Here is a 26,768-nt window from a genome sequence, read left to right on the forward strand (position 1 = left end):
CCCAGCAGGTCCTACCTTTGGGACAGACTTGGCTTTAATTCTGTAGTGAACAGAGGAGGAACCTACCTCTGTCTCTGGCATATATCTGCACATCCATGTATGCATTTGCATGCATGCATGCATGTACACATGCACATGCATCTGCACATCCGTGTATGAGCTCTCATGCACACATGTATACATGCATATCATCCCACCTATCCACACACATGTACACTCTCATTTACACAGGTATACATGCAAACCCTCCCCCCACATGCATCTGAACATACATGTATGAACTCGAATGTACACGTGTATGCACGCATATCTTCCCACCTATCCACACACATATATGCTCTCATGCACGTAGGTACATAAACTCTCCCTACCACATGCATCTGTACATACATGTATGCACACACACATGCATGTGCACATGTTACAAACAAAGCCAAAAGCCACGAAACAAGAGTCTGTTGTTTCAGTTTCAACAGAGCGTGTGGCTCGGTCACTTTTTGCCTTTGTTTATTCTCGTTTTTTTGAGACTTGCTGTATGTGGCTGGGTCTAGCCTGGAACTCACGATCCTCTTGCGTGTGATTCCCAGTGCTGAGAATACAGGCGTGTGCCACATGCCTGGGGTCACGAGCACTCTCCACTCCTCAGGGAAACAAGCTGTGTACTCACAACGCTTTCTCTTACCTTTCTGGATTTTGGCTCTTTGACTGGAAACACCATGGGTTTCAGTCCGTGTCTGGTGCTCCTCCCCCAGAGAACAAGTACATGACGCTGATGGAGAACTGTAGCCTGCAGTATACCCTGAAGCCACACCCACCCCTGGAGCCCGCCTTCCACCTGCTCCCTGAGAACCTCCTGGTGTCTGGTTTCCAGCAGATCCCTGGCCTCCTCCCTCCGCACGGGGACACGGGTAAGTTGCCCTTGGATCTCGCCACTGTGGATTTGGGTTAGCTCAGACTTCAGAGGACCTGGGCTCCTTCTGATTGGTGAAATGGGCCGGGCTGCCCACAGGTCCCTTATACTGTGGCCTGCTGTGCTGGGAAGGCAGGCGTTAGTGATATCTGCCCCTCAACCTCATTCTGAGGAGTGTCAGAGCCTCTAGCCTGCACAAGGTCTTTCCCCAGCAGTGCTATGACACCCACACTTCCTGTCTCCAAGGCTGTGCCAGGAAAGCCACTGTCGCTGCGTCTCACCCCTCCTGGGCCGTGGTACCAGTGACATTGTCAGTGTTACCTCTTGGCTGTACTGAAATGCCCATAACATAGCTGAGCACCGTAAGCGTTTTAGGTGGGTCGCTCAGGGGCATTAAATAAGCATCTTCATATCATAAAGATCTGAAATTACGCCAGCAGCCCTTACTCAGTAAATTCAGGAAAGACCACACCCCTCCCTTCTATACTCGACCCTGCAGAGACAGCCACTGCCAGTAGCTCTGGGATCCTGGGACTCTGGTCTCCCTGTTGTGGAGTCTCTTCAGTGCAGGGGTAAAGACTCAGTTGCTCTCCTTCCAGCCTTGGCCCCTTGAAGGTTGGGGAACAGCTTGGCATTGAAGCCAAACTTGACTCCCGGTCACTCCACTTCATAGCCTGCAGAATCACAGAGAAGGCCCAGAGATGGCCGCAGCCCAGAGGTTCCCAAATCTGCCGGCCTCCTTAGTCCTCAGGGATCTGTTCTAGAAGGTTCTACCCTCTGCCATGGTGACTTCTGTGTGTGGGACCATCTTCCTTACCTCTGTGCCAAGCACAGTCATGACCCTGGGCCCTCGGTGGGGTTGGCCATGGGCCCATACTTCCTGTCCAGCCCAGGCCCTTCTGGGAGTACTGGGCTCTGCCACCATCCCAGCACCCTAGCAACCCTGCCTCTCTTCCCCTGTGTTGTTGCCAGGTAAGCTTGGGTATGAGGCACTCGGCCGACTCCTCCAAAGGAACTGGTTGTCACCCATCATGGCTTAGTTGCATTGTTCAGGCGGTGTGTATTGAGGTCACGGTGTAGATTTGTTCTGAGGCTGGGCTGCAGCCATAGCAAATGTAGGTCTGTCTTCTGTCACGCCTGTGCGGCACAAGGCCTTTGGCCTGCTCAGCTTGGAAAGGGTTCCTTGTCGCCAGCACGCTTTGAGGCTCTCTTCTGCATAAGTTCAGTAAAATGACCCTCCAGCCCTCAGCCCGTGGCTCGAGGCACTTTTCCCAGCATTCCTGGTGTGCGCTGCACAGTGAAAGTTCCCAGGTAACAACAGGGAGCAGGAGACACCTAGCTTCTTACCTCAGGACTTGGTCAAGACCACCAGCGGTTGGCGATGGCACCCGTTGGTAGAGTGGCCTCTGGCGAGCTGCCAGAGCAGCAGTACTCTGGGATGGACTGTCATGGAGTCTTAGGGCTGTAATCTTTGTCATCTGTGTACATATTTGTGTCCTTCCCGGGAGCAGTTGTGTGCTGATCACCCATAGTGATTCCCTGGAGAGGCCAGCACAAGAGGACCACTGCTGTGTGTGTGTGCGCGTGTGTGCACACGCGGTCTGGGGTGGGGATGCATGCCTCTTGCTTCTCGCACAGCTAAAGAGGCTGAACTCCCAAGAACAGGAGGCTGTCCAGGGCCACCTTGCTCATCTTAGTAACCCTGCTAGAAGTTCCTCCTCAGGTGGAGATTTGGGCCTGACCCCGCCCTTCTCCTCTGGGCTGGCTTGCTCTGGTGGCCAGCCTTTGGGCAGTCTGCACCAGCAATGTGAGAGGCTCCTATAGCGGCTGCAGCATCTCTGCTCAACCCCTCACTGGGCTCTGCGCTGCTAAGCTCTGGCAGCTAGGCCTCTGTTTCCTGCCGCTGGCCTGTCCCCTGCCTTCTGCCTACCCTTGCTGGTGGACACTGGCGTGTGGCCTCTACTGTGACCTCTCTTTCCCAGTCCCCATCCTGTCTCCCTCACAGCCTGCTTGAGCCTGATTTCTCCTTTTGCTCTGTATCCTGGCTCCGTCTGCCACTCTCCATGGCAGCTCTCCTGTTTGCATAGAAGCGCGTGCAAGGCCAGGCAGGCTGCTTGTCTTTCGCCATTGTGCCTGGTTGTTGAACATATAATTGTCCTGCGGGATAGCGCCAACCCACTGTCCGCCAGGGTGGAATAAGCCCGATGAGGGTGATAAGGCCGCTCAGCAGTCCCCTTCCGTTCTGTATAAGCAGATAATGCGGAGTCACATCACTGCCCTTGGCTGGGTGGTGGCTCGAGGTGCAGGGACACCTTTTCTGTCCAGCGGAAAGGGACAGTGAATGACAGGTGCTGGGTATGGCCAGGCCCTCTGAAATGTTCAGTGGGCACTGGTGCCCAGGGCCCTCAAGAAATGCAGTCTGAAGGGATGTCTTGAGTGCCCTGACACCCAGGAACCTGGCGGCCGGCCGACACTGTGATGATGGCCGTGATGGCATTGAAGCCGCCGGTGGGGGCTCACTACAGCCGGAGCAAGTGGAGCGGGGCTCTGTATCTCCAGCTGGCCTGCTCCTGGGATCAGCGTCAGTGGCACACTGCTTGCCAGCGTGCACTGAGAAGAGCACCTTCCTGGCAGAGCAGAGGTGCTGAGGTTGCTCTGCGCCGAATTCCCCGCCTGCACCTCTGTGAACAGAATTAATTAATTTGTAGAACGTGGTAGCTGCTCAGCTGAGTGGAGAGTAGGCAGTCTGGAGAGAGAGGAAGAGAGAGAGAGAGAGAGAGAGAGAGAGAGAGAGAGAGAGAGGGGGGGGCTGTTTCGTCTCTCCCGTTCCCCATTTCCCGTTCCAGCTCCCTTCCTTTGTCCGCTCTCCTGTGTATTCATCTGGCCCCACTTGGCTGTGATGTTGTGCTGGATTGGCCTGAGTGATGCATGGGTTCCGGGACCTCCGTGTGCATCACGCCGCCTCACCTCAGTTTCCTGGGATCTCTATAAGGAGCAGCCACATAGCAGCCTTTTCATCTCTGTTGTCAGGACAACAGGGTCCTAGGGCTAGGGTACCACCTCCCTGCTCAGCACACCTACTAAGTGCACCGATTTGTGTCCCTGCCCTCCTGCCGCAGTGCAGGGAGTTCCCCAAGTCAGGATGGCATCCGATGCTCTCTCCAATGTTGCTGGGATGCAGCTTAGCCGTCGAGTGTTCACCCACACAGACAGGCACTGGGTTTGATCTCCATGAAAACGTGCAGTCACACACATGTGCGGATACATGCACACACATGTCTGTGTCTACACATGCAGCGTACCCATGTGCACACACGCACACGACTGCATCTTCATCTCCACTTTTCATTAGGCAGTTCTTCATCAGGCACACGCATGTTTCTGTGAGGCAGCACCCCCCCTCCCCACCCCCACCCCCACGCCCCCTTCTCCAAAGTCCTTCGTGAAGCAGAGAAGGAAGCTTGCTCCACACCACCGTCCCTCCATCAGGAGGTCACAGAGCTCTTCCGATGGCTTCATCAACATGGAGGGTTAGCTTAGCTCTTCCCACCTCTCCCCTCCATCTGTCCCTCCTGCCTTGCTTCCTCCTCTCCCTTCCTCCTCTGTTCCTTCCAACAGGAGGGAGTCTAGGCTGGTCTCTGCCCTCTGCCTCAGCCTTCTGTATGGGATACACCACCACACCCAGTCAGCTATCCTCTTATCTTTGAAATTGGCTTCTACAACCCCTAAGGCCATCTATCTAAAGGTCTAAGTAATCACAGAAAGTGAGGGAAGAGGCAGAGACAGAAGCAGATGGGAGGCGGGGTAGTGGTAAAGCACAGGTTCCATGGGGATTATGGGAGATGGTTGGCTTTTTCTGGGGTCCTGAGGAAGACCTCCGTAGCATACCCAGATCCTGTTCTCAGTGTGGACACTGAGCCCCGTCCTAGGACCATATTTCTCCTCTCTGTCTCTCACAGCACCCGGGTGCTTCTGAGTCTGGACAGAGGGTTTTCATGTGGCACCAGTTGGTATGATTCTTCCTGTGTCTATAACATGTGCTTCACATTCCTGTCTGCATCACATGGGTCAGGGTACGATGGTAGAGTGAGAAACCAAACAGCTGGCCGTGGTCCTGCAGAAAATGAAAGGGATAGGACGGCTATAGCAGGGCAGGGCAGGGCAGCCAGAGCAGGGTGGGGCAGTTAGAGCAGGGTAGGACAGTTAGAGCAGGGTGGCCCTTTCCGCCCAGCAGATGCTACATCTGTTTAGGCGTTCTGCCTGCCTTGCCCTGCAGAGGTTCTGTTGTGCTATCAGCGAGCATCTCTATTGCCTGCAAGTCCCGACCACCCACCGTGCCCGAAACTGTCGGGAACATGGCCTGTGGCCTCTGCTTGATCACTGGAGGATAACGTGCACCCTCTTCCCATTCCAGGTGATGCCCTGCGGAAGCCTCGCTTCCAGAAGCCCACCACATGGCACTTAGATGACCTCTTCTTCACCCTATACCCCTCCCTGGAGAAGTTTGAGGAGGAACTTGTGCAGCTGCTCATCAGCGACCACTTCCGGGAGGTATCTCGTATCTCGTGTTTCACCCTGTCATAGCTTGACCTGAACAGAGAAGGCGTGGCTGGCAGCAGGCTGGGATAGCCAGCATCTGGTGTCACTAGGTGTGGCAGCACATCCTGGAAGATGTGGTTCTACCTTTGCCCCCCTTTTTTTAATGACTGAAGAAGGCATTTCTTTCCTTTTATCTGAATTGCAAGCTAGCAGGTCTAGGAGGGGCCATTTTCCCCAGGCCACGCCCTGAGCAGGAGGTGCTGACAGCCTGCAACACTGATGGTAATTTGCTGTGCATATAGTTTTCATTTATAAGCAAATTACCTCACTACATGGGGAAAACATAAAATACTCTGCAGCTTTGAGGCCAGGGTGCTTATCTAAGGAGTTGACTGGAGGAGGTCCCTCATGGAGACTTCTGTCAGTGCTGAGCTCTCCTGAGACACTCTGAGCTCTGCCTATGTAGACACGACCCTAAAAACTCGCCCCCCCGCAACCCTCTGTCAGAGGCATGCTACTTAATCCTATTTGTTGCTTCTGAGAACATGGGTTTGTTCAGGTGCTTAGGTGAAGGGTTTGGGGGATCACCTTGGGCAAGGGCATTGAAGTGGCCGTCATGAGGGCAGTGCACAGAGCTCAGGTATTGATTACACTCAGGGTTGAGGGTTGCCTGCACACGGGATGCCCTGTGGTTCTTCTCCAGTCCCATCTCGTAGCTGACCTGTCTGCTTCATCCTCTGGGTACTGTGCTCTGACATCGGGTCCTCTCAGATGTTCTATGTTAGTGCAACAGGAGAGTTGCTGAAACACACTTGTAGTTGGGGGACTCCTGTTTGCCCTCATCTCTGAGACACTGCCCTGACTGTCACACATATGGTCACACACAGCCTGCCAAGTCCAGCAGCATGAAACCATTGTGCACCAGTTTGTTCTGCTTGGGCCTGCATGGCCTCTTCCTGGTTTTTTGGCTGGCAGCCACATGGAAGCCCCCTCCTGCTGGGAGAATGGCTGTCCCTGTCCATTCTCTGAGCATAAAGAATGGGTTACCAGCAGCTGACTGTGGGCAACCTCTTCTTATCCCCTCTTAGGACCAGGGCGAGTCTTTGCTCTTGACCCTTGAAACAGAAGAAAGCACTTTTAATTCCAGGGCTAGGGCAGGCTGGTGGGGCATCTCCTCTCTGCCCTAGCAAACCGGCAGAAGGATGGGTGCGGGGCACACCTATGTGTGTGTTGGGGCGGCGGGGGGGGGGGGGCACACCTGTGTGTGTGTTGGGGTGGGGGCACACACCTGTGTGTGTGTTGGGGATAGGCACACCTGTTTTTGTTGGGGGCAGGGCACACCTGTGTGTGTGTTGGGGCGGGGCACACCTGTGTGTATTGGGGTGGGGCACACCTGTGTGTGGTAGGGATAGGCACACCTGTGTGTGTTGGGGTGGGGCACACCTATGTGTGTTGGGGCGGGGCACACCTGTGTGTGTTGGGGGTGGGGCACACCTGTGTGTTGGGAGCAGGTGAGCCTCTTTCTGCTGTATTCCTCCTGTCCAGGCCCCAGCTTTTCTCGTTACCACATCTGTTTCCGATTCTATTCTGTCGCCCTTAGATGAACCTCTGGACATTATGGGCTTCCAGGCCGTGACCTCTACTTCTCTGAAACACGCTTCTTTCCTCTGCTGGTTTCCCTTGCCTGTGGCTCTGTGGTGCTATTCTTTTGCAGTTGGTTCCCTTACTCACTCTGCTGTGTCGTGTCCCTCAGCGTGAGGGCACCGTATGCATCTGACTGTCCTGATGGATATACAGACCTTTATTAACCTGCTGGGAACATTTCTGTTTGAGTCTGGGCACTTACATGGTTGGGTCTTGAATGAGAAGATCTATATGTGACTGGCAGGTTTCTCGGGGGTGAGCTCGCCGTGACTCTCTCAGTTCACAGACTTTGTGCGCACATGAAGTCCCCTGCTGTGGTGACTGTGGACAGCTGCAGGCTTAATACACACAGAAGCCTCAACACTTCGATTCCTCAAGGGCACAGGCCTCTGAGCACAGGGCCTATGGAGTCCAGCTGCCTTGGTCATGGCCAGCCTAAGCCAAAGCTCTTGGCCATCTATCATTGGAGGGTACTGAGCGTAGGTGGTGTTGGGGAGAGCCTGCTTGCTCTGCCCCAAGAATTCCAGAGGCCGGGCCTAGTCTTGACACTAGGTGTGGAAGGCTATCGTGTTCCAGTGGTGCCTTCTGTGGTTTGTGGCTGTGGGCAATTTTGTGTTTTTTTTTTCTCATAGGTATGCTGGGATGATCCCCTAAGGAAGTGTTAGTTGTTGTGCTCTCTTAGGGATTCTGGGGAAAATCTTCATTCACTATGTGGTCCAAGTGGTCTTTCAGAAGCATGCATCTAGATGATAAACCTCTGTGGGCTCTAGTGTTTCGTGAGACAGAAGCCCACGCGCGTCACTTACGCCCTCAGTCAGAATGGCCTCCTTGTGTTCATGTCCTGGGCTTCCTTCCTGAAGATCTTTGCCCGGCCTCTCTCCAGGGTTGGGCCTCTCCTGAAAGCACAGCTTCACTGTCTCTCATGTGCGCCTCCTGGGGCACGGGCGTGACACAGCAGATGGACTTTACCACCTTGGTATCTGTCCCTCCCCCATGGCAGGCTTACATAATTATTTCAGTTAACCAGAGACTAACAGGCCCAGGTTTGGCCTGTCCAGCTTGATTCATGGTCAATGAAGAGCAAGAAAGTTAAAAGATCAACTGGTAAAGACTGTGTAACTTCATAAACACTGAGAACTGAGGGGTGGTGCGATGTGTATGTGGGAGGCAAGGGCAGACACACCCTGCCATTGGTTAGGGTTTCCATGCCAACACGGGGGTCTATGGCGTCCGGCCATGGCTTTGGGTCAGACTCCGTTTCTGTCAGTTTATGACTTGTTGCCTGAGCCCACATCCTCTCCCTACCTACTACCTCACGGACATAGTGAGACCTGGGTGTGCCCTGCCTGCGGGCTCCTCTCCACCATAGTGACTCCCATCTCAGGGAAGTGGCTTCAGGCTGAGAAGGATCTGATGTCGCAGAGCCCCGGGAACTGTCGGATAAGTTCTCTGTGTTTCCGTGTATGTTGTATGGAGAAGGTCATGCTTCGGAGGGAGATAACCCGACTTAGCAGGTGTGCCCATGGCCAGTGGGTATCACCATGTCCTGCCCCTGCCCCTGCCCCTTGAGTGGGCTCGTTTACACTCCGTGTCACTCGGATGGGAGCTCCGTAGACGCCACCTTGGCCTCCACCGTCGGCTTGCCTGCTCGCCCCGCCTTCTCTGGGCAATCCCTTCCCGGCCCTGCAGAACTCATCTCTCTGCCCCGTGTCTCTCGTAGGGGGTCGGCCTGCTGGATAGCGGCACCCTAGAGGTCCTAGAGCGGCGCCTGCACGTCTGTGTCCACAACGGGCTGGGCTTCGTGCACAGGCCGCAGGTGGTTGTGCTTGTGCCTGAGATGGACGTGGCCCTGACTCGCTCCGCCAGCTTCAGCAGGAGAATCAGTGCCTCTTCCAAGAACAGGTATTTCCCCGAGCCCAGGCTAGACCCCCTTCACCCAAGGTGGCAAAAGGCAGAGGGAGCTGCCAGGGGCCGGGGGACATCAGGGAGTTGAGTGTGTGGTGTGAGCTTGCCCTGAGGTGTGCTTCTCTGTCAACCCCAGCCCCTCAGTCACACCCGGCAGGTATAAACCTCAGGGACGGACGCTTAGAAAAGTCCCAATTTTTGCTGTGACAACTTTGGAGCTAGTGCTTCAGAAGCTTCTGGCTGAGGGTCTGAAGAGCCCTGTCCACACCACCCAGATGGGCCCTGGGATTCCTTTACGAAGGCTTCAAGTCCTACACTGTGTTGAGTCCCATTTGTCTGGGACCCATGGAGTCATCACTGTAGTGTGTCACACCCCATCCGTCAGTGGTGTGCAGAGCTCAGCTAGCCTGCTGGAGCCATGGGGGGGGGTAGGGGGGACCCTCCCTCGACTCTGTGGTCACTCTCAGAGCTAAGTGCTGGGGGACCCTCCCTCGCCTCTGGGGACACTCTCAGAGCTAAGTGCGGGGGGGGGGGGGGGGACACAGGTGGGATGGATCCCTCGCTCCAACCCCTCCTGGTTTGTGTTCCTGACCAGCTCCGGAAACCAGGCTCTAGTTCTGAGAAGCCACCTGCGGCTCCCGGAGATGGTCAGCCACCCGGCCTTCGCCATTGTCTTCCAGCTGGAGTACGTGTTCAACCGCCCCTCAGGAGCGGACGCCAGCGTGAGTGTCTCGTGTTGGCTGTCTGTCGCAGCCAGCTCTGCGCTGAGAGACCTGGTGGGTGTCAGTGTCTCTTCTCACTAAAAGCCCTGGTAACAGACGTAGCCCATGGAGCTGGCAAACAGCCTCACTCTGATCTCACAGTCTTCCTGGGGATTGGATACTCTGCGGGCCGGTGACAGGACATGGCCCGGTAAGCTTCATGCATCATGACAGCTCTCTTCCTGTCCTGAGCCATCTACCTACCCTCTGACCCTCGGGAGGGTGCACGGAAGTGTGTGAAGACCCCGTGTCCCATCAGCAGGCAGCTCTGTGGTTATCGCTCGGGGGGGGGGGGCGTTCTTTCTTCCAGATCACTTGAGAGAACATGTAATCCTTTTGTCATTTCTGTGACTAGCTAGGCTCAGCTCCTCGCCGCAGGTGCCACCACCGCATGGAACAGTCAGCCTGGATGGATGGACATTTCTCAGTTCATTCCTGTGGTCACCAAAAGCCCTGCCTTGCTCTAGCAATAAGATCCCCTCACAGCGCCCTCCCTAGAGCCAGACTCGCCGTGTTTTCTCACCCCATGTTTGGGGACACATTGCCGCAGTGGCTTTGCCATTTTCCTGTCCCTGGTTTCCGGCTTGACATTGTGCTTCATGGGAGGAGCTGAGAGCCGCAATCCCCTCTTGGGAACAGCGTGCCTGCAGGTGGCCCGTCCGGGCAGGTGGGAGACCATCTGGGTCAGGGAGGACAGCAGCTCGAAGTCTAACCCGTTCCATTCCCAGCCACCTGGGTCTCAGCGCAGGCTCTGGTATCCAGCACTCATTCAGTATGAACAACAGACCAGGAAGCGCAGCCGTTGTTAAATGTCACTCTTCAGCAAGGCCACCAAAGCCTTGTCATTGCATTTTGTCTTTGGGGACTGTCTTAGTCAGGGTTTCTATTCCTGCACAAACAGCATGACCAAGAAGCCAGTTAGGGAGGAAAGGGTTTATTCAGTTCACATTTCCACACTGCTGTTCATCACCAAAGGAAGTCAGGACTGGAACTCAAGCAGGTCAGGAAGCAGGAGCTGATGCAGAGGCCATAGAGGGATGTTCCTTACTGGCTTGTTTCCCCTGGCTTGCTCAGCCTGCTCTCTTATAGAACCCAAGACCACTAATTGAGAAAATGTCCCACAGCTGGATCTCATGGAGGCATTTCCTCAAGGGAATCTCCTTTCTCTGTGATAACTCCAGCCTGTGTCATGTTGACACACAAAACTAGCCAGTACAGGGATAGATTGGGTTGTGAGTGGCCCAAGATGTAGAGTGTCCCGGCTGACACCATACCGTGTCGGTCCACATGGAACCCCCTTTCCGCAAAGCTCTGAAGTATGCAGCCATGGTCCCAGAATTTTGGCCAACTGAATGGATGATGGCACCCTCCCCCCCAAAAAATACCCCATGGGAATGCAGCGAGGGTTCAACTGCGGGCTTTCCCGGCAGCCTCCTGTTGTGAGTTCATGTCAGGGTAACTAACTGCCTTCCCTAGGCATGTAGGGTTGAAAACATTGCTTGGAGGGTGCCATGTGACATAACCCCTCCCCCAAATCCCTAAGAAGCTGTTGTAACCTGATATCTATGTATTTATTGATGTTCTTCCTACAGAGGCATGCACGCTCACTCTGCGTGGTGTCTTCCCTGCCATGCTGAGTGGGAGACAGAAGTGAGCCCTTCCTCCCAAGTGCATGTGCGCGGGCTGGAGCAGTCACTCTAGCATCCCAATCCCTTCATCAGGCACAAATAACTAACACGAAGCACACAGCACCAGCGCTACAGAGATCATACAGGGAGCGCTCACGTCTCCTATCTTCTTTTTGATTTTGTTTGTGGTGGTGTGCGTGTGCATAGCGGCTTTGGGAGTTGGTTCTCTTCACAGCGTAGGTCCTGGGGGATCAGACTCCCCGGAGTCGGCCACAAGTGCCTTTCCTGTTGTGCCGTCTGGTTGTTGGCTGTGGTGTGCTTCTTAATTCAGTCCCGTTGAGGACTGCAGTATCCACTACTTAGCTGGGGCCTCTGCCTCTGGCCTCCCACCGCCAGTAGTGGCTTTGCATCTGTCTGTCTGTTCGCCTGCTTGTAGCTCCCTCTGCTCTGCCGAATCTGAGTCTTTGCTAAACACGGAACTCGGTTCCTTCTTGTCTCTGTCAGAGATGAGATTCGTAGCCAGGGACTGCCCCAGAGGTCCTTCTGGACGGCCTGTGTTTTTAGAAGAGCCCTCTTTGATTTTCTGCTTGGCGGCAGCTGAAGGTCTCCTGCCTTTGATCGACGCCTGTCCCTCACTCCGCCTCAGGGACCCACCTGAGAGCGTCTTGCTCCTCCTCCCTCGCTGCTCCGCATGTGTGTCTGCAGAGTGCTCCTTTGTGTACTACGTGCACCCTCCAGTCCAGCAAACTTTCTGAATCCTGCTTCCCTTGAGGGCACCTTCTCTCCCGGCCAATCAGGTGACCAAGAGCCTGCGGCCCTGCCCCCTTGGCTGCACAAACACGTCTTGCCAGACATAGTAAAACTGTTTCTCTGTGTGTGTGTGGTGTGCTTGCACGTGTGCCTCTGTGTGTGTGTGTGCGCGCGCGTGCATGCTCTGGTGTGGGCATGAGCCTGAGGTTGGTCTAGAGCCTTCTCGATCGATCAATCCCTTTCCATTTTGAACAGGGTTTCTCAAGCTAGCCGGAAGCCCACTGCCTTAGGTAACGTTACTGTTGCACCGTGACTAAGAGAAGCTTGGGGCAAAGAGGGTTCACTTAGTTCACGCTTTCACGTCACTGTCCTTCATGGAAGGAGGTCAGGACAGGAACTCAAACCCGGAGGCAGAGCTGATGCAGAGGCCTCGGAGGGCGCCACTTCCTGCCTTACTCCTCACGGTTGGCTCAGCCTGCTTTTTTATAGACCCCAGGAACGAAAGCCCAGGGTGGCCCCACGTCAATCACTAATTAATGAAATGCCCTGCAGGCCTGCCTATAGCCCAGCCTTATGCAGGTCTTTCTCAGCTGAGGCTCCTCCTCTCAGATGACTCTAGCTTGGGTCAAGTTGATGTGAAACCAGCCAGAAACACAGCTTACCAACACAGCCGGCCAGCCCGTGTGCTCCCCGATTACACGGGTTCTGGGGCCCCAAACCCCTGCCGCCTGGCCTGTGTAGCAGGTGTGTCCTCAGCTCTGCCGTGGCACAGATGTGGAATCTGGCCGCTTCCCCCTAGGTTTACTCATGGGCATTTGGTTTTCCACGCGGCTGACCCACGTGCCGAGTTGTCTCTCGCTCACACCTAACGGAAGCGCATGTGCGTAGTCGTTATTTTCAAGAGATGTCCACTCCTGTCTGCAGCTTCCTTCCAGCCCTCTCCTAAGTTAGACTCCTAAGTTAGGGTTGGGAGGAGTGGGGTGGAGCACTCGGTGCTGGGAGTGAGATAGCAGGTTCAAATCAAACACCCCCGTCACGATCTTCCTCATCAGCTTCCCCACGGCTCTTCTGCCCACAGCCCGCCCCGGGTGTGTGTGTGTGTGTGCGCGTGTGCTCGTGCGTGTGTTTCTCTTCTCATTCTCCTGCCTCCTCCTCTGCCCTAACCTCTTCTCTCCGCTTCACCTCTCGGAGCAGGAGCAGGCAGGACCGGCTCTCAGGGAAAGCAGAAGTTGGGACTCAGTGCTGTCCATGCTGCTGGTATCTAGGTGTCTGCAGCCGCTGGTTCCGGCTCAGGCTTTATGGGTGGCGGCCCCTACCTGTCCACACCATAGTCACACCTGCAACCCAGGACAACCCATCTCTTTTTCTTAGCTCCTGACAGAAGAACAGAAAGGAGCTGACTTTTTTTTTTTTTTTTTTTTTTGCTAGCCTTGTCCAATCATGAGTGTCACGTTGTTCCAGGCTGTGGAACTTTCTTTCGTGCCTATGACTAAAAATAACTGCCGTGCTTAGTTGAACGAGCGGAAAATACCGCTTAATGAATGACCACTGAGAGCTTACGTGACAGCCCGTCACTGGGTCACACATGGGAGAGCAGATGACTTTAATTACGGGTTCGCAGGCCGCCTTTGCCACTGTGAATACGTGTGTGAGGGGAATTAGCCGGCTGTCGCTGCCAAGTTCACAGCACCCCTCGTTGGCGCTAGGTCATGATGTGTAATTGATGCTGCCTGGTTGGGGACCCTCTGCTGGAGGGCTGGCAGGGAGGAGGGAGGAGGTTCGTGCTCCTTCCACCTGTTTCCAGGACACTGTGGGTCCTAGCCTCGTGAACTTGCCTCAGTGGCCCAGAACTCGAGGAGTCACAGTGAACACGTTTTCTGAGGCTGTCCCTGGACTCAGGCTGTCTGAGCCCCTGTGTGCTCTTCTGGGTGGGGTGATCAGTGGGCCCTGAGCTCCATGTGGGTCTCACATCTGCTGCTATGTGTGGGCCCTGGCTTAGGGTGCAAAGGTCAGAGCCTTCCCCTCCCACCATGTGCAGGATTGCTGAGGGTCCTGGCTGGGGTCTGAGCGATGGCCCCCTCAGTGGCCCCCACGATGCTCCATGCTTTTTACCGTCTCCTCCCTCACAGGGGTGATGGTCACTTAAGCCAGTCTGCTTTGTGTGCAGAGGATGCCCCGTCATTCCTGTGTGCTAGTTACCACTGTGTGTGTGTGCGTGTGTGTGTGCGTGTGTGCGTGTGTGTGTGTGTGTGTGTGTGTGTGTGTGTGTGTGTGTGTACAGGGTCTTTAACTGGCCATCCAGCAAGCCCCAGGGATCCCCAAGTCGTACCTCTTTAGAGCTGGGGTTGCAAGCATGGGCTACCATGCCTGGTTGCAGCTCCTCCACTAACTCCTCTTTCTCCTCCTCCTCCTCTTCTTTAAACATTGGTTCTAGAGATCAGACTTAGCAAGCCTTGTTCTGATGGAGTTTTCTCCCAGTGCAGCCCCCCCCCCCTGCTTTTTGCTCTTCTTGTCTGTGATTGGTGTGATGTTGGGAGCATTCAGAGAGAACCCACCATGGCAGTCTGTCTTTCTAGACTGCGTTCAGCCAGGGGCCCGACATGGTCTCAGCGTCGGCTCGTCCCTCTGGGCTTGTCCCCGTGTCTCTGGAAGTGGCCTCAGTACCAAGTGTGAGCAAGTGTGGGTGGCTCCCCCCCCCCCCAGAGAGAACGCCACTGTCCCAGCAGATAACACTCAGAGGTATGGCATGGCGGTCCAGGCAGCAGGACAGGGTCCTCAGCAAACATCTGAGGAGATAAAGCACCCAAAGGAACAGGAGACCCGTCTGTCTTCACGATAATCCGAGGATAGCCACCAGGGACGGACCGTGTCAAGCCCCGAGGCTGGTTGGTGTCTTCAAGTAGCAGAATTTGCTTTTCCATTCTCGGAAGCCACAGGTTCAGTCAATCCACCGGCACAGCAGGGTTCGGCAGGCGCATTCCCCTGCAAGAGGCCGATCCTCGCTCTTGCGGGCTTGTCCTTGGCTTCATCCACACCCCGGCCCCTCTGCTCCGAGGGCACATTGCTGTCCCTGTCCCAGAGTGATTCCCTGCACTTACCATTGGCTTCCAACTAGCTTGGCTTCCCCGGGGATGAGCTTGTGTCTTAATGCCGGCCACACCTGACATACCCCATGCTCCAGGGCGTAGGATGGGACAGGTTTGTGGGCCACCACTCAGCCTGCCTGCCACCGGGACCCTAGGCTGGACCGTCTCCAGAGGTCAATGTCAGATTCTGTTTGTGGCTTTGCTGACACTTTAGTTCCGCAAGAAAACCCTGTTTCCGACCCATTGACAGGCCACACCCTGCTTCTCCACTGGGGTGCCAGGGGCGCTGCCGGGCATGCCACCAGGAGAAGGCAGGGCAAAGTCCCTAATGGGTAGTCCACTGTCCTTGTTTTCCTGTAAGTGAAAACAGCGGCGTCTGGGATGAATGCTGTGGTTCCCAGTCTCCTGTGTACCTGAGTGCTGGTAGGAGGTGCGTGCGTGTCTGCATGTGTGTGTACGTGTGTGCACATGTGTATGTGTGCACACGCGCATGTGAGTGTGCATGTGTGTGCATGTGCGTGTGTATGTGTGTGTGTATGTGTGTGTGCATGTGTGTGCGTGTGTGTATGTGTGTGTACATGTGCGTGCGTGTGTCCATGCGTGTGTGTGTGTGTGTGTGTGTGTGTGTGGTGCATGTGTGCATGCATGTGTATGTGTGTGCCCACACGTAAGTGTGCATGTGTGTGTGCATGTGTGCATGCATGTGTGTGTATGTGTGTGCCCACACACGAGTGTGCATGTGTGTGTGCGCGTGCGTGCATGTGTCTGTGCATGCGTGTGTGTGTGTGTGTGTGTGTGTGTAGGGTGCATGTGTACATGCATGTGTGTGTATGTGTGTGCCCACACACGGGTGTGCATGTGTGTGTATGTGTATGTATGTGCATGTGTGTGTATGTGTGTGTGTGAGTGAGTCCCCCTGTCCATGCACTCCCCCCTCAGGGCATCCACACTTTGGGCAGGAAGGAAGGGGAAGGCAGAGCCCTAGACAGGGCTGATTCTGAGTAAGTAGGGAGGAGCTGGAGGAGAGAAGGTCTTCTCCCAGAGATTTCAGTCACTCTTGATGAAGAGACAGTCCTTGCTTGTTCAAACTGCTTTATCTGATGGCGGATGAGAATGCTTACACTTTATTCTGGGTGAACCAGGCATTAAATACCTTTTTCTGGGAAGGAATGCTCAGGAAGGGAAGCTCATTGGCTGAACACTGCAGGGCAAGGGCTAGCTAAGGACATCATTAGCATTGAGAACTCCAGGTGTTTATGCCACGTGACCCAGGGCCCACAGTCCTCAGTGGGCTCAGTGGGATGTCATGGTTACCGTGTTCCAGAGGTAGAGGCAGGTGGGGAATGTCTCTACTCCTGCCAGTCTCAAATCTGAGATTCTTGGGGTTTGAGCTTCCTCAACCTTACCATTCTTATGCCTGTCTGGTGACATGGTCCTGCAGTCCCTAACCGCCCGCCTGTGCTCCTTCGGTGACTCGTGACCCATCTGTGCTCCCTTGACTTTCCCATCACCCATTGCAGTTAAAGTGTAAATGAAGCTGGGCGGTGGTGGCGCACGCCTTTAATCCCAGCACTTGGGAGGCAGAGGCAGGGGGATTTATGAGTTTGAGGCCAGCCTGGTCTACAGAGTGAGCTCCAGGACAGCCAGGGCTACATAGAGAAACCCTGTCTCGAAAAAACAAAACAAAACAAAAACAAAATGTCTAAATGAAAACTATTCGTTTCACAGGACATTTTCCTTATTCTTTTGAGGACGTGTAAATTCTGATCTAGATTTGGCAAGATAAAGAATTATAAAGTTAGTATTTTATTTATTTATTTATTTATTTATTTGTTTGTTTGTTTGTTTGTTTGTTTACCTTGGAGATGGGGTTGTCCTCTATCCCCAAGGGCTGTCCCTGAACTCCTGGCCTCAAGGAGTCCCCTTGCCTCTGACTCCTGACAAGCTGGGACTGCTTGGTGCACAGTGGTATCAGCTAATCCTAAGTGTAAAAATCCTGGGTCGCGAGAGCAGCCTGTTTTGGGGAAGGGTCCGGAAGCAGGAGCCTCTGGCTGGGTGGAGTCGGACCGCCACCAGCTCTCCGTTACCCTGTCGGGTCTCAGAAGGGATTGCAAGCTCGCAAATCATCTCTTTCTGGTAAAGCCATTAAAGCCAAAGGCAGAAGTGAAAGTTTATCTGACTGACAGATACTCCGCACACAAGAGACTTCCATTGATCAAGGACTAAACAGCCACTGCAAACCACGAAGCTGGAAAATTGGAAGTCAGGATCATCTAATTTGAGAAACAAAGCCAGAAGGCGCAGCACCAATCTCAGGGACACTTTGATTTCTGTTTGTTTTTGATCCTGTCACCCTGAGCAGCCGTGTTTACAGAAGCTGCCCAGCCAATACTGAGTTGAAGGTGTTTTATTGGCGAGTGCTCTAGCTCCCAGTGTAGTGATTGCACTTTGAGAGGAGTGGCCATCACCAGTGCTGACTGGGGCCCTGCAATTACCCACTGCCTTCTAAAATCTGTCCTGCCCATGAAGGGCAGAACTGTACCCAGGCTGGGGCAGGAGGTAGAAGCAGGTAGATCCCTGTGTGGTGTCGTCTGATACTGAAGGTTCCCACTTTCTGGATTCTTTGCTTATACTTTGGGGTTTTTTTTGTTTGCTTTTTTTGTTGTTTTTTTCCACTCAATGACCAGGGACCCAAACCCCACTGACACCGCAACAGGAATGGGAGTGACAATACCCAGACCCACCATCTGGCTGTGGGGAAGGCCCGGCATGCCCTGTGGTCTGCACGGTTTGAAGCCTGGGCACATAACAAGACAGCAGTCAGGACTGCTGGTTTGGGGTTTCCTCTCATGGATACACAGAGCACACAGCAGGCAGAGTCTCATTATGGTTGACCCTTGAACTTGGCTATGGTTTGGTTGAGCAGAGACCTTCCTGTGAGTGTGTGGCATCTGCCTGGCGCCCTGGTGTACTCAAGTCTGGCAGTGACCGTGACCTGGCCATGCCTTGTTTCTAGTCACGTGAGCAGCGTCTGTCAGGACCTCAGTCAGGGCCAGAGCTCTGCCGCCCTTGCTGGCGCTTGTGAAGCGTGTGCTGTCTGTGTGCCAGGCCCCTCTTCCAGGTCACCCAGGTGTGTGTCCCCCACTCCACGGTTGTGCTGCTGCCTGCTGCCTTCAGGGACCCTTGTCTGCACCTGGGCAGCCCAAGCCTGCTGCCTAGGGCTGTGAGCAATCTCATCTGGTGTGGTCCTTAACCTGCGTGTCTGCTGGTCAGCTACCCAGGAGTGTTAGGAGGGGGCAGTATTGTGTTCTAACTCCCTCGCCTCCTACCGCCATGGGCACCTCCTACCGCCATGGGCGTGTTGCTTTGGGGCGCATCCTGGTGGGAAGCCGGCTAGCCGGTAGTCCCTCCCCTGGCCTTCCAGACTGGGTCAGTGGTTCCACACAAGCCGCCTTGTTGTGGTCTGACTGTTTCCCGTGGGCCCCGGGGTCCACACCATCCTGGCAGCTCGGGATCTGCCATTCAGGGCTCCCATCCAAAGCAGACGCCTCTTGGTGGGCTGAGTGGTGTCTCTGGCTTCCACAAAGACTGGGACTTGGCTGTAATCTTACTTAGAAGGACGAAGAGGGCAAGTTCAGGGTACCTCGCTGAGCTGAGCTCCATGTCTGGATTTGTAGAGGTGACTCTGTGCAGACGACAGACATCCCAGAGCCCAGGGTTGCCTGTTGATCTGACCGCTCACTGAGGAAAGGTGGGGGCACTAATCCAGGAAACAGTGGATTGCCTTTCCGGTTCTTGTGTGTTTCTCAGGATGACGTGCTCAGGCGCTGATGAAGGTGTGTGCTGGTAACCCTAAGCATGGTTGATCATGCACCTCCACCCCTCATACGTGAACATATACACACACCTACACACACACACACACATGTACACATGCGTGTACACACATATACACACAGAGATACAGGCAAACATATACACACACCTATGCATGCACGTGTGAGCACATACATACGCATATATATACACAGAGATACATGCGCACATATACATATACACATATATACATGTATGTCTCCCTCACATTTACACACACAAACACGCATATATATGCATACATATATACACAGATACACATGCACACATAAACACATACATACTCACACACATATATACATGTATTTCTCCCTCATATTTACAGGAGAGGTTGGCCAGTCTCTGAGGGGTTACAGATGGGCAGGAAGGTCCCCAAGGAGTGAAGTTTTAGAGTGACATCCTGCCGTGAGCCATAGGAGGAAACTGATGGGTCGTAAGACTGGTGGGCATCAGGAAAGGCTGTGTTCTCCTGCCTCAGCTCCCTCGGATGGAACAGGCGGCCTAGGCCCTTGCTGCTCTGAGCTCCTGGAATGGTTGTGTGGTGACATCACTGGCTTGCCGCCCTGTCAGGTGGCTGCCGCTGCGCACTCTCACGTGGCCATGATTTGTTCCCGTTCCAGGCCAGCTCGTCCACCTCAACACCCAGCCTGGCGTGCATGCACATGGTCCGATGGGCTGTCTGGAACCCCGACCTGGAAGCGGCCCCGGGAAAGGTGACACTGCCTCTTCAGGGTGGGGTACAGCAGAACCCCTCACGCTGTTTGGTCTATAAGGTGCCTTCCGCTAGCATGAGCTCCGAGGAGGTAAGTACTTCATAGGTGTGGTTCTCACATGCCTGTAGCAAGTGCACTCATGAGTGCGTGTGTGTGTGTGTGTGTGTGTGTGTGTGTGTGTCTGTATGTGCTTGTGTGCTTGTGTGTGTATGTGTGTGTGTGCTTGTGTGTGCGTATGTATGTGCTTATGTGTGTATGTGTGTGTATATGTGTGTGTACATGAGTATGTATGTGCTTGTGTGTATATGTGTGTGCGTGCATGCGTGTGTGCTTGTGTACTTGTGTGTGTGCATATGCATGTGTATGTGATTGTGTATGTGCTTGTGTGTGTGTATATGTCTGTGTGTGCATGCGTGCGTATGTATGTGCTTGTGTGTGTGGTATGTGGGTGCAGTTTCCATGAGAATGCATGTAGAGGCGTCAGAGGTCTTCCTGTGTCCTTCTCCATACCGTGTTTGGACCCAGAATCTCCCTGAACGTGGAGTGTGCTGATTGGCCGCTCCGGGCCTGTCTCCCCTTGTGTTAGTCAGGGTTTTACTGCTGTAAACAGACAGTATGACTGAGGCAACTCTCATAAGGACAACATTTAACTGGGGCTGGCTTACAGGCTCAGAGGTTCAGTCCATTATCATCAAGGTGGGAGCATGGCAGCGTCCATGGTGCAGGAGGAGCAGAGAGTTCAACATCTTCATCTGAAGGTTGCTAGCTAAATACTTGCTTCCAGGCAGTTAGGAGGAGGATCTTAAAGCCCATGCCCACAGTGGCCTACCCACTCCAACAAGGCCACACCCACCACAGCAAGGCCACACCTCTTCCAACAAGACCACACCTCCTCTGAAGGGGCCACACCTCCTCCCACAAGGTCACACCTCCTCTCACAGGCCCACACCCTCTAATGGTGCCACTCCCTGGGCCAAGCATATATTAATCATCATGCCTCTCCTCCCCCAGTGCTGTGGCTGCAGCTGTGTGCTACCACACCTGTGTGCTGCCACACCTGTGTGCTGCCACACCTGTGTGCTGCCACACCTGTGTGCTGCCACACCTGTGTGCTGCCACACCTGTGTGCTACCACACCTAGCTTCCTGTGGGTTCCTAGGACTGAACTCAGCCCTTTACCCTTACACAGAAGCACTTTGCCTACCGAGTGCAAGTTTATTTATTTTAAGACTTCACGGTGAGCAGCGTGTTCTTCATATTTCATGAGCAAGCCTTTTCTGCGTCCTTTCGTCCTGGGTCTGATAATATCCACACCTCCTCCTCCAGATGCCTTGCAGGGCTGGGGTGCACATCTGTGGGGAGCTGCTCCTCGGCATGTGCCTCATGTCTTAGTGTCTCAGAGGGGGCCGTCTGGTGGCTTTTGCCAGGAAAGGCAAAGGGCTTTGGCTTCAGGCCCCGGCGGCTTCCGACGCCCCGCACGTTCCCACGGTGGGCCTCGCGGCTCCCAGCAGCGTGTGGAGCTCAGGCCCAGCAGACTCTCAGGCTGACAGGGCTGCTTGACTGTGGCCTTCTCTGAGTTCCAACCTGGAAGGCATGGAAGGTCGGGAGAGGCTCCAGGATGGGCGTGTCACCTTGGCTGCCCTGCCCAAGCTGTGGTCTTGGAAGTCAAGTGACCCAGGACACCACGGACAGGTGTGGACCTGTGGCTTGGCTCAGGCCCGTGTCTGGGGTCCATCCTTGCCCTCTAGGGTGTGGCAGGGCCCGCTTGCCCTTCCGTGTGGTGCCCATAGTGTGGGTCTCAGCAGTGCACAGAGCCCTTGGCGCCCATTTCCTCTCTCTCAGGGAGAGGGGCCGTACCTGCCATTTCACAGTGTCACGTCTGTGCTGATCTAGCAACAGCTGTTATTTCCAGTGTTGTTATTTATGGTCTGCCTGATGCTTTGGGGACCTGCATCAGGGAGCAGCTGATGGTGCAGTTTCCTTGTTATGAGCAATGTCTCTCATTATGGGGCCATATTTTGCTGTATTCCCATATGCTCTGGTTTGAGCCCTTATTATGAAATCACCATCAGAAATCTCAAAGCCATTACCTTTCCCCCCTCCCCATCTCTCCCTCCCTCTTTTCTCTCACTTCCTTTCTCCCCTCCTACCCTGTGTGTCTCTCTCTGCCTCTGTACGGTTCCCTCCCCCTCTCTCTCCCTCCCTCCCTCTCTCTCTCTCCCCCTCTCTCTCTCCCTCTCTGTTATTCTGTTTGTATCTCTGTGTCTGTCTCTCTTTGTTTCTATTGCTCTCTATGTTTTTGTTTTTCTGTGCTTATTTCCGTGTCTTTCTCTGTGCATCTGTATCTCTATGTCTGTCTGTCCCTCTGTGTTTATCTCTGTCTGTCTCTCTCTGTGTATCTATCTCTGTGTCTATATCTCTGTCTCAGTCTGTTTGTCTGTGTATGACTGTCTATCTTTCTTTCTCTCTGTCTTTTTTTCTCTCTGTTCTGTCTCCGTCTGTCTGTCTGTCTGCCTGTCTGTCTGTCTGTCTGTCTGATGTAAATGTTTGTCACATTTACAGCTAGTCTGGCCACTTCACCGCCTTCCCTCTTTGAGTGTGCAGACTGTACCAGGCACTAGCATTTTGAAAGTTTGACCTGCTCTGTGACACACATGTCCATTTCCCGTGGAGAACACTGATTCTGAGTTGTTTCTCTCAGTCCCAGAGATGCTGACATTTCTGAGGAGTAACATTTGTGTGTGTGTGTGTGTGTGTGTGTGTGTGTGTGGTGGGGGGAGGCTGGGGATCGCCCACTCGCTCTGGAGTGTGTTTGGCTGCATCCCCATCATCCGCCACTAGATGTCAGTAGCACCCCCAGTTGTGGCAGCCAGCATCTACAGACCTTGCTGAAGGCTTTTTAGGCCAGAAGCTCCTGTGGCTGAAGACCAGCACCCTGAGCAGACAGTGTGGATGACAGCAGTGTGCTGTGGTGCCACCGGCTCTGTCTCCACTCCTGCACTGGGAAAGCACCATGGCTTCTTTGAGAGTTTCTTCCTGGTGGCTCCAACTCTGGCCAAGTGAGACCAGCTGGAATGGGGGTGCGCCTTACCTGTCCCCTCTCCCAGCCAGCTCTGCAGCCCCTTGCTTGTTCAGAGACTGCCTTTAGAACGTTCTCATGGATACAGAGAGGAAAGCAGAGAGGAAAGCAGAGCGGAAATGGCAGCTGTCAGTCAAGGACAATAGCAGTCCTGGAGAGGCTACATTGTTTCTGGGAAGCTCACTCTGGGGCCCTGCTGTCCACTGTTATTTTACTGTTAGCTGTGAAGCGAGGTTCCATCTCATGGCTGGGTTTCCCCTAGCTCTTGTCCCTTTCTTGTCTTGTCTTTTTCCTTTGGATGAATAATTCTTTAAAAGGACTTCTATCTGCAGAAGCCGGTGCTTCCAGTTCTTACTGTGACTTACAGTTATTTACCTTTGATGTTGAAATAGTTCCCTTTGTGTGCTATTCGTTATCGGCCGTAGACATCACACACTGACTTCCTCAACTGATGGATGAACACGTTACCTATTTTCACACTCCTGTCCTCTTTACACAGCTCCGGGCCTTAGGTAGGATGCACATAGCAGGCGTGGCTGGAATGTTGAAGGCTCCTGGGGAACTGGGCAGCACTTACAAGGGAGGGGCTTGTAAGCAACCTGCTCACAGAATCCCAGGTTTATCCTAAGCTGTATGGGTGTGGATCTGACCTTAAACTGCAGGCCAGGGCGTTTGAGACCTGAGGGGTGTGTGTGTGTGTGTGTGTGTGGTGGACTCTGTCTAGTCCTAGGGCTGCCCTGGACAATGGCAGGCAGGACTCTGGAGGAAGCTGAGGAAGCTTTGAGCGGGGCACTCATGTGGACACCAGCGCCCACAGTTACTGTGGTCTCAAGCTGGGGCCTGATCCCAGGGGGCTGATTTCTGCTGATACACAGTGTCAATGTTTTTTCTTCATGGACTGTAAAGCAGCCATAGACATGTAACTACTAATCTTTAAAATGAGGGCAATATAATCCAAATGAACTTGAGTACTAGAAGTCCACCTGGTAACAAGTGTATCCAAGAGCAACACTGAGGTGGATCAAAGGTTGGTTACCAAGGGTCTTAAAACAAAACAGTGAAAATGTCTGTGCACATAGGTGCTGACACTGTTGTGGAGAGAGAGTGTGTGTGTGTGTGTGGGGGGGGGGTGCAGAGGAGAGCGGGATGGAGATTTTAGAACTAAAAAGAAGCAAGTTAAAATCTCCACAAGAGGGCCGGGCGGTGGTGGCGCAGGCCTGTAGTCCCAGCACTCTGGGAGGCAGAGGCAGGCGGATTTCTGAGTTCGAGGCCAGCCTGGTCTACAGAGTGAGTTCTAGGACAACCAGGGCTACACAGAGAAGCCCTGTCTTGAAAAAAAACAAAACAAAACAAATCTCCACAAGATGTGCTCTGCAGCTGGGTGGGTGGCCAGAGTTTGTCATCTCTCACATCAGACAGTAGAACCAGGGCCACCAGAGTTGCAGGAGTTGATTGGTGGCAGCAGCCAAGCTCCAGATCGGCGGGCGGGGCAGCACCTGAACCCAGAGAGTCATCAATTTCCTTAGGCAGGAGAGTACCTGGTGCAAGAAACAATTCAGAGGATATGATGATAGGAAACTCTAGGCAGGAGACACACACCTAGATATCTGGAAGTTCAGCAAGGCCCAGAGATAATGGGAGGTGAGCTCAGCCGGATGTTGGGAATCTCTGAAAACTGAAAGCAAAGAGAACAGAAAGAGAAAACTGGTTCCCTGCCCATACAGAAGTGGATGTTGTAGGCTGCGCTGCCCCGGGAGGGCTGGCGGGAAAAATGGAACCTCTTGGAGGCTAGAATTCAGTACTCAGCAAGAGTCACCAGAAGCACCGGCCTTTCCCAAGGAACTGAAGGAAGGGAATCCTAGAGCAGTGTGTGTGTGTGTGTGGGGGGGACTTCTCGTGAGCAGTGTGTGTGGGGGTTCTCGTGAGCAGGGCGGGGCGGGGGGGGGGGGAGGAGTGTGTGTTCTCTTGAGCAGTTGTTCTCAGCCTTCCCAGCACTGTGACCCTTTGATACAGTTGCTCATGTGCTGGTGACCCCCAACTATACATTTATTTTCATTGCTACTTCATAACTGTAGTTTTGCCACTGTTGAGCATTGTAATATAAATATCCGTATTTTCCAGTGGTCTTGGGCCACCCAGGTGAACACAAGGGGTTGTAACCCACAGTTAGGAACTGCTTCTCTAGAGGAGGAAGCGTGGGAGATGGGCATGACAGCAGCGGAAGTGAGGACTGAGTAGGCTTCGTGGCATAAGTTACTTTGTATGGAGACAGAAGTTACCTTGTATCCGGTGAGGTCTTCAAGGCTTTTTAGATTTCAGTATGAGACAATGTAACGCCAGGGTTCTGTGAGAGCCTGAGAGAGGCTGCATTCCATCCAGAGGTCCTGCCAGCCCTACAAGTTGCTAAGTGCTTTTTATTGAATTTATTTAGTTATTTATTTGAGAAAGGGTCTTACCGTATAACCGGCACTGGCCTCAGACTGGCGATGACCCTCCTCTTAGCTGGGTGACAGGCGTGTATCAGCACCCTGGTAGAATTCGTATTTAAAACCTTAAGAGAAGTCATTAGCAATCAGATATCATATGAATTATAATTAAATTTGTTGTGACCAAAATTCCAGCCATAAAAAAGAGAGGAGAGGCTGGTGGAGGTGGCAGCGTTCAGTCCAGACTCCTCACTTGGGAGAACTGGAGGCAGAAGGAACCGGCCACGGTTACAGGTGGATGTGATCTTCAAAGATGGCTCCCAGTGGCCCACTTCCAGCAGCCAGCCAGGCCCCGTCTGTAAAAGGTCCACAGGCTTTCGGATAGCTTGGAACATGAGCCCGTGGGAAGCATCTCAGATTCAAACCATAACAGTCTAAACCCAGCAGACAGGCAGATAAAATGGAACAGTCCTAAAGAAGACAGGAAATCTGAACAAAACCCAAGGAAGACCAGGCTGAGTAAATCCGTGTCTCAGCCCTGTGAAGAGGCTTCTACACAGCACAGAAACAGGGTCGGAAACGGGGTCTCCTTCACAGGTCTGTGAGGGCCATGGCTGGAAGGAAACGGTGCAGCTTAGAGAGTGAAGAAATGGGGGAATTCCACACAATCACTGACTTAAAAACCTCCAGCATGTGTATATGAGCCAAAATAGACCTCAAAGCGGAGGGAAACCTAGCTCAGAAAAAAATCGTAGAGGTTTCTTGACTTTTATTTTTGTGCATGGGTGTTTTGCGCATGTCTTTCTGTGAACCATGAGCATGCAGTGCAAGGAGCCCAGAAGAGGGCGCTGGATCCCGAGGAACTGGAATCACAGGTGGTTGTGAGCTACCATGTGGGTGCTGGGACCTGAACCCCGGTCCTCTGCAAGAGCAGCTAGTGCTTTTAATGGCCCCTGTCGCTCTAAATATTTTTATTTTTACAAAACATAGTGTCTATAGAGTTATCCCCTAGCAGCTACTACTTTATTTACTTCCCAGAGAAATGAGAGCCGGTTCACACAGCAATCTGTCCACCGCCGTTTGTGGCAGCTCTGTGTACAGTCAGCAGACTGGCAACTACCCAGGTGTTCCCAGTGGATGGATGGATGGGCGGTCTGGGTGCACACGTATGTTAACACATGACTGGGCACACCCGTGTGACAGGACATGACTCAGTCATGAAAGCCTTGGACTGCTATGCATTCCACAGTATGGGCACTGTAGAGAGTGAGCGACCAAGAGAGCGCCTCTCTCAAGCCTGTGTGATTGTGTCACGTGATTTACATCACATTCTTAAGAAGACCAGCCTAGTTCTGGAGAAGCAGTCAGTGGCTGCTTGGACCAGCCGAGGGATGGGTTAAAACCCATAGGACTGTAGTCATCCAAGTAAGTCAATATTACGTGTTAATTAA

At 53.6% G+C, this 26,768-nt stretch overlaps 1 protein-coding gene across 1 annotated transcript in view; it reads left to right on the top strand.

The window, feature by feature from the left end:
- Nphp4 (nephrocystin 4) overlaps positions 1 to 26,768 on the top strand; it is an 85,264-nt gene that overhangs the window by 20,353 nt on the left and 38,143 nt on the right. Inside the window, 5 exon segments of the mRNA XM_052178300.1 lie at positions 753 to 908; positions 5,325 to 5,461; positions 8,814 to 8,995; positions 9,594 to 9,720; positions 19,720 to 19,902. Of these exon segments, the coding sequence (XP_052034260.1) occupies positions 753 to 908; positions 5,325 to 5,461; positions 8,814 to 8,995; positions 9,594 to 9,720; positions 19,720 to 19,902 (785 nt within the window).

The sequence above is a fragment of the Apodemus sylvaticus genome, chromosome 3 (assembly GCF_947179515.1).
Source record: "Apodemus sylvaticus chromosome 3, mApoSyl1.1, whole genome shotgun sequence".
NCBI classification, from domain to species: domain Eukaryota; kingdom Metazoa; phylum Chordata; class Mammalia; order Rodentia; family Muridae; genus Apodemus; species Apodemus sylvaticus.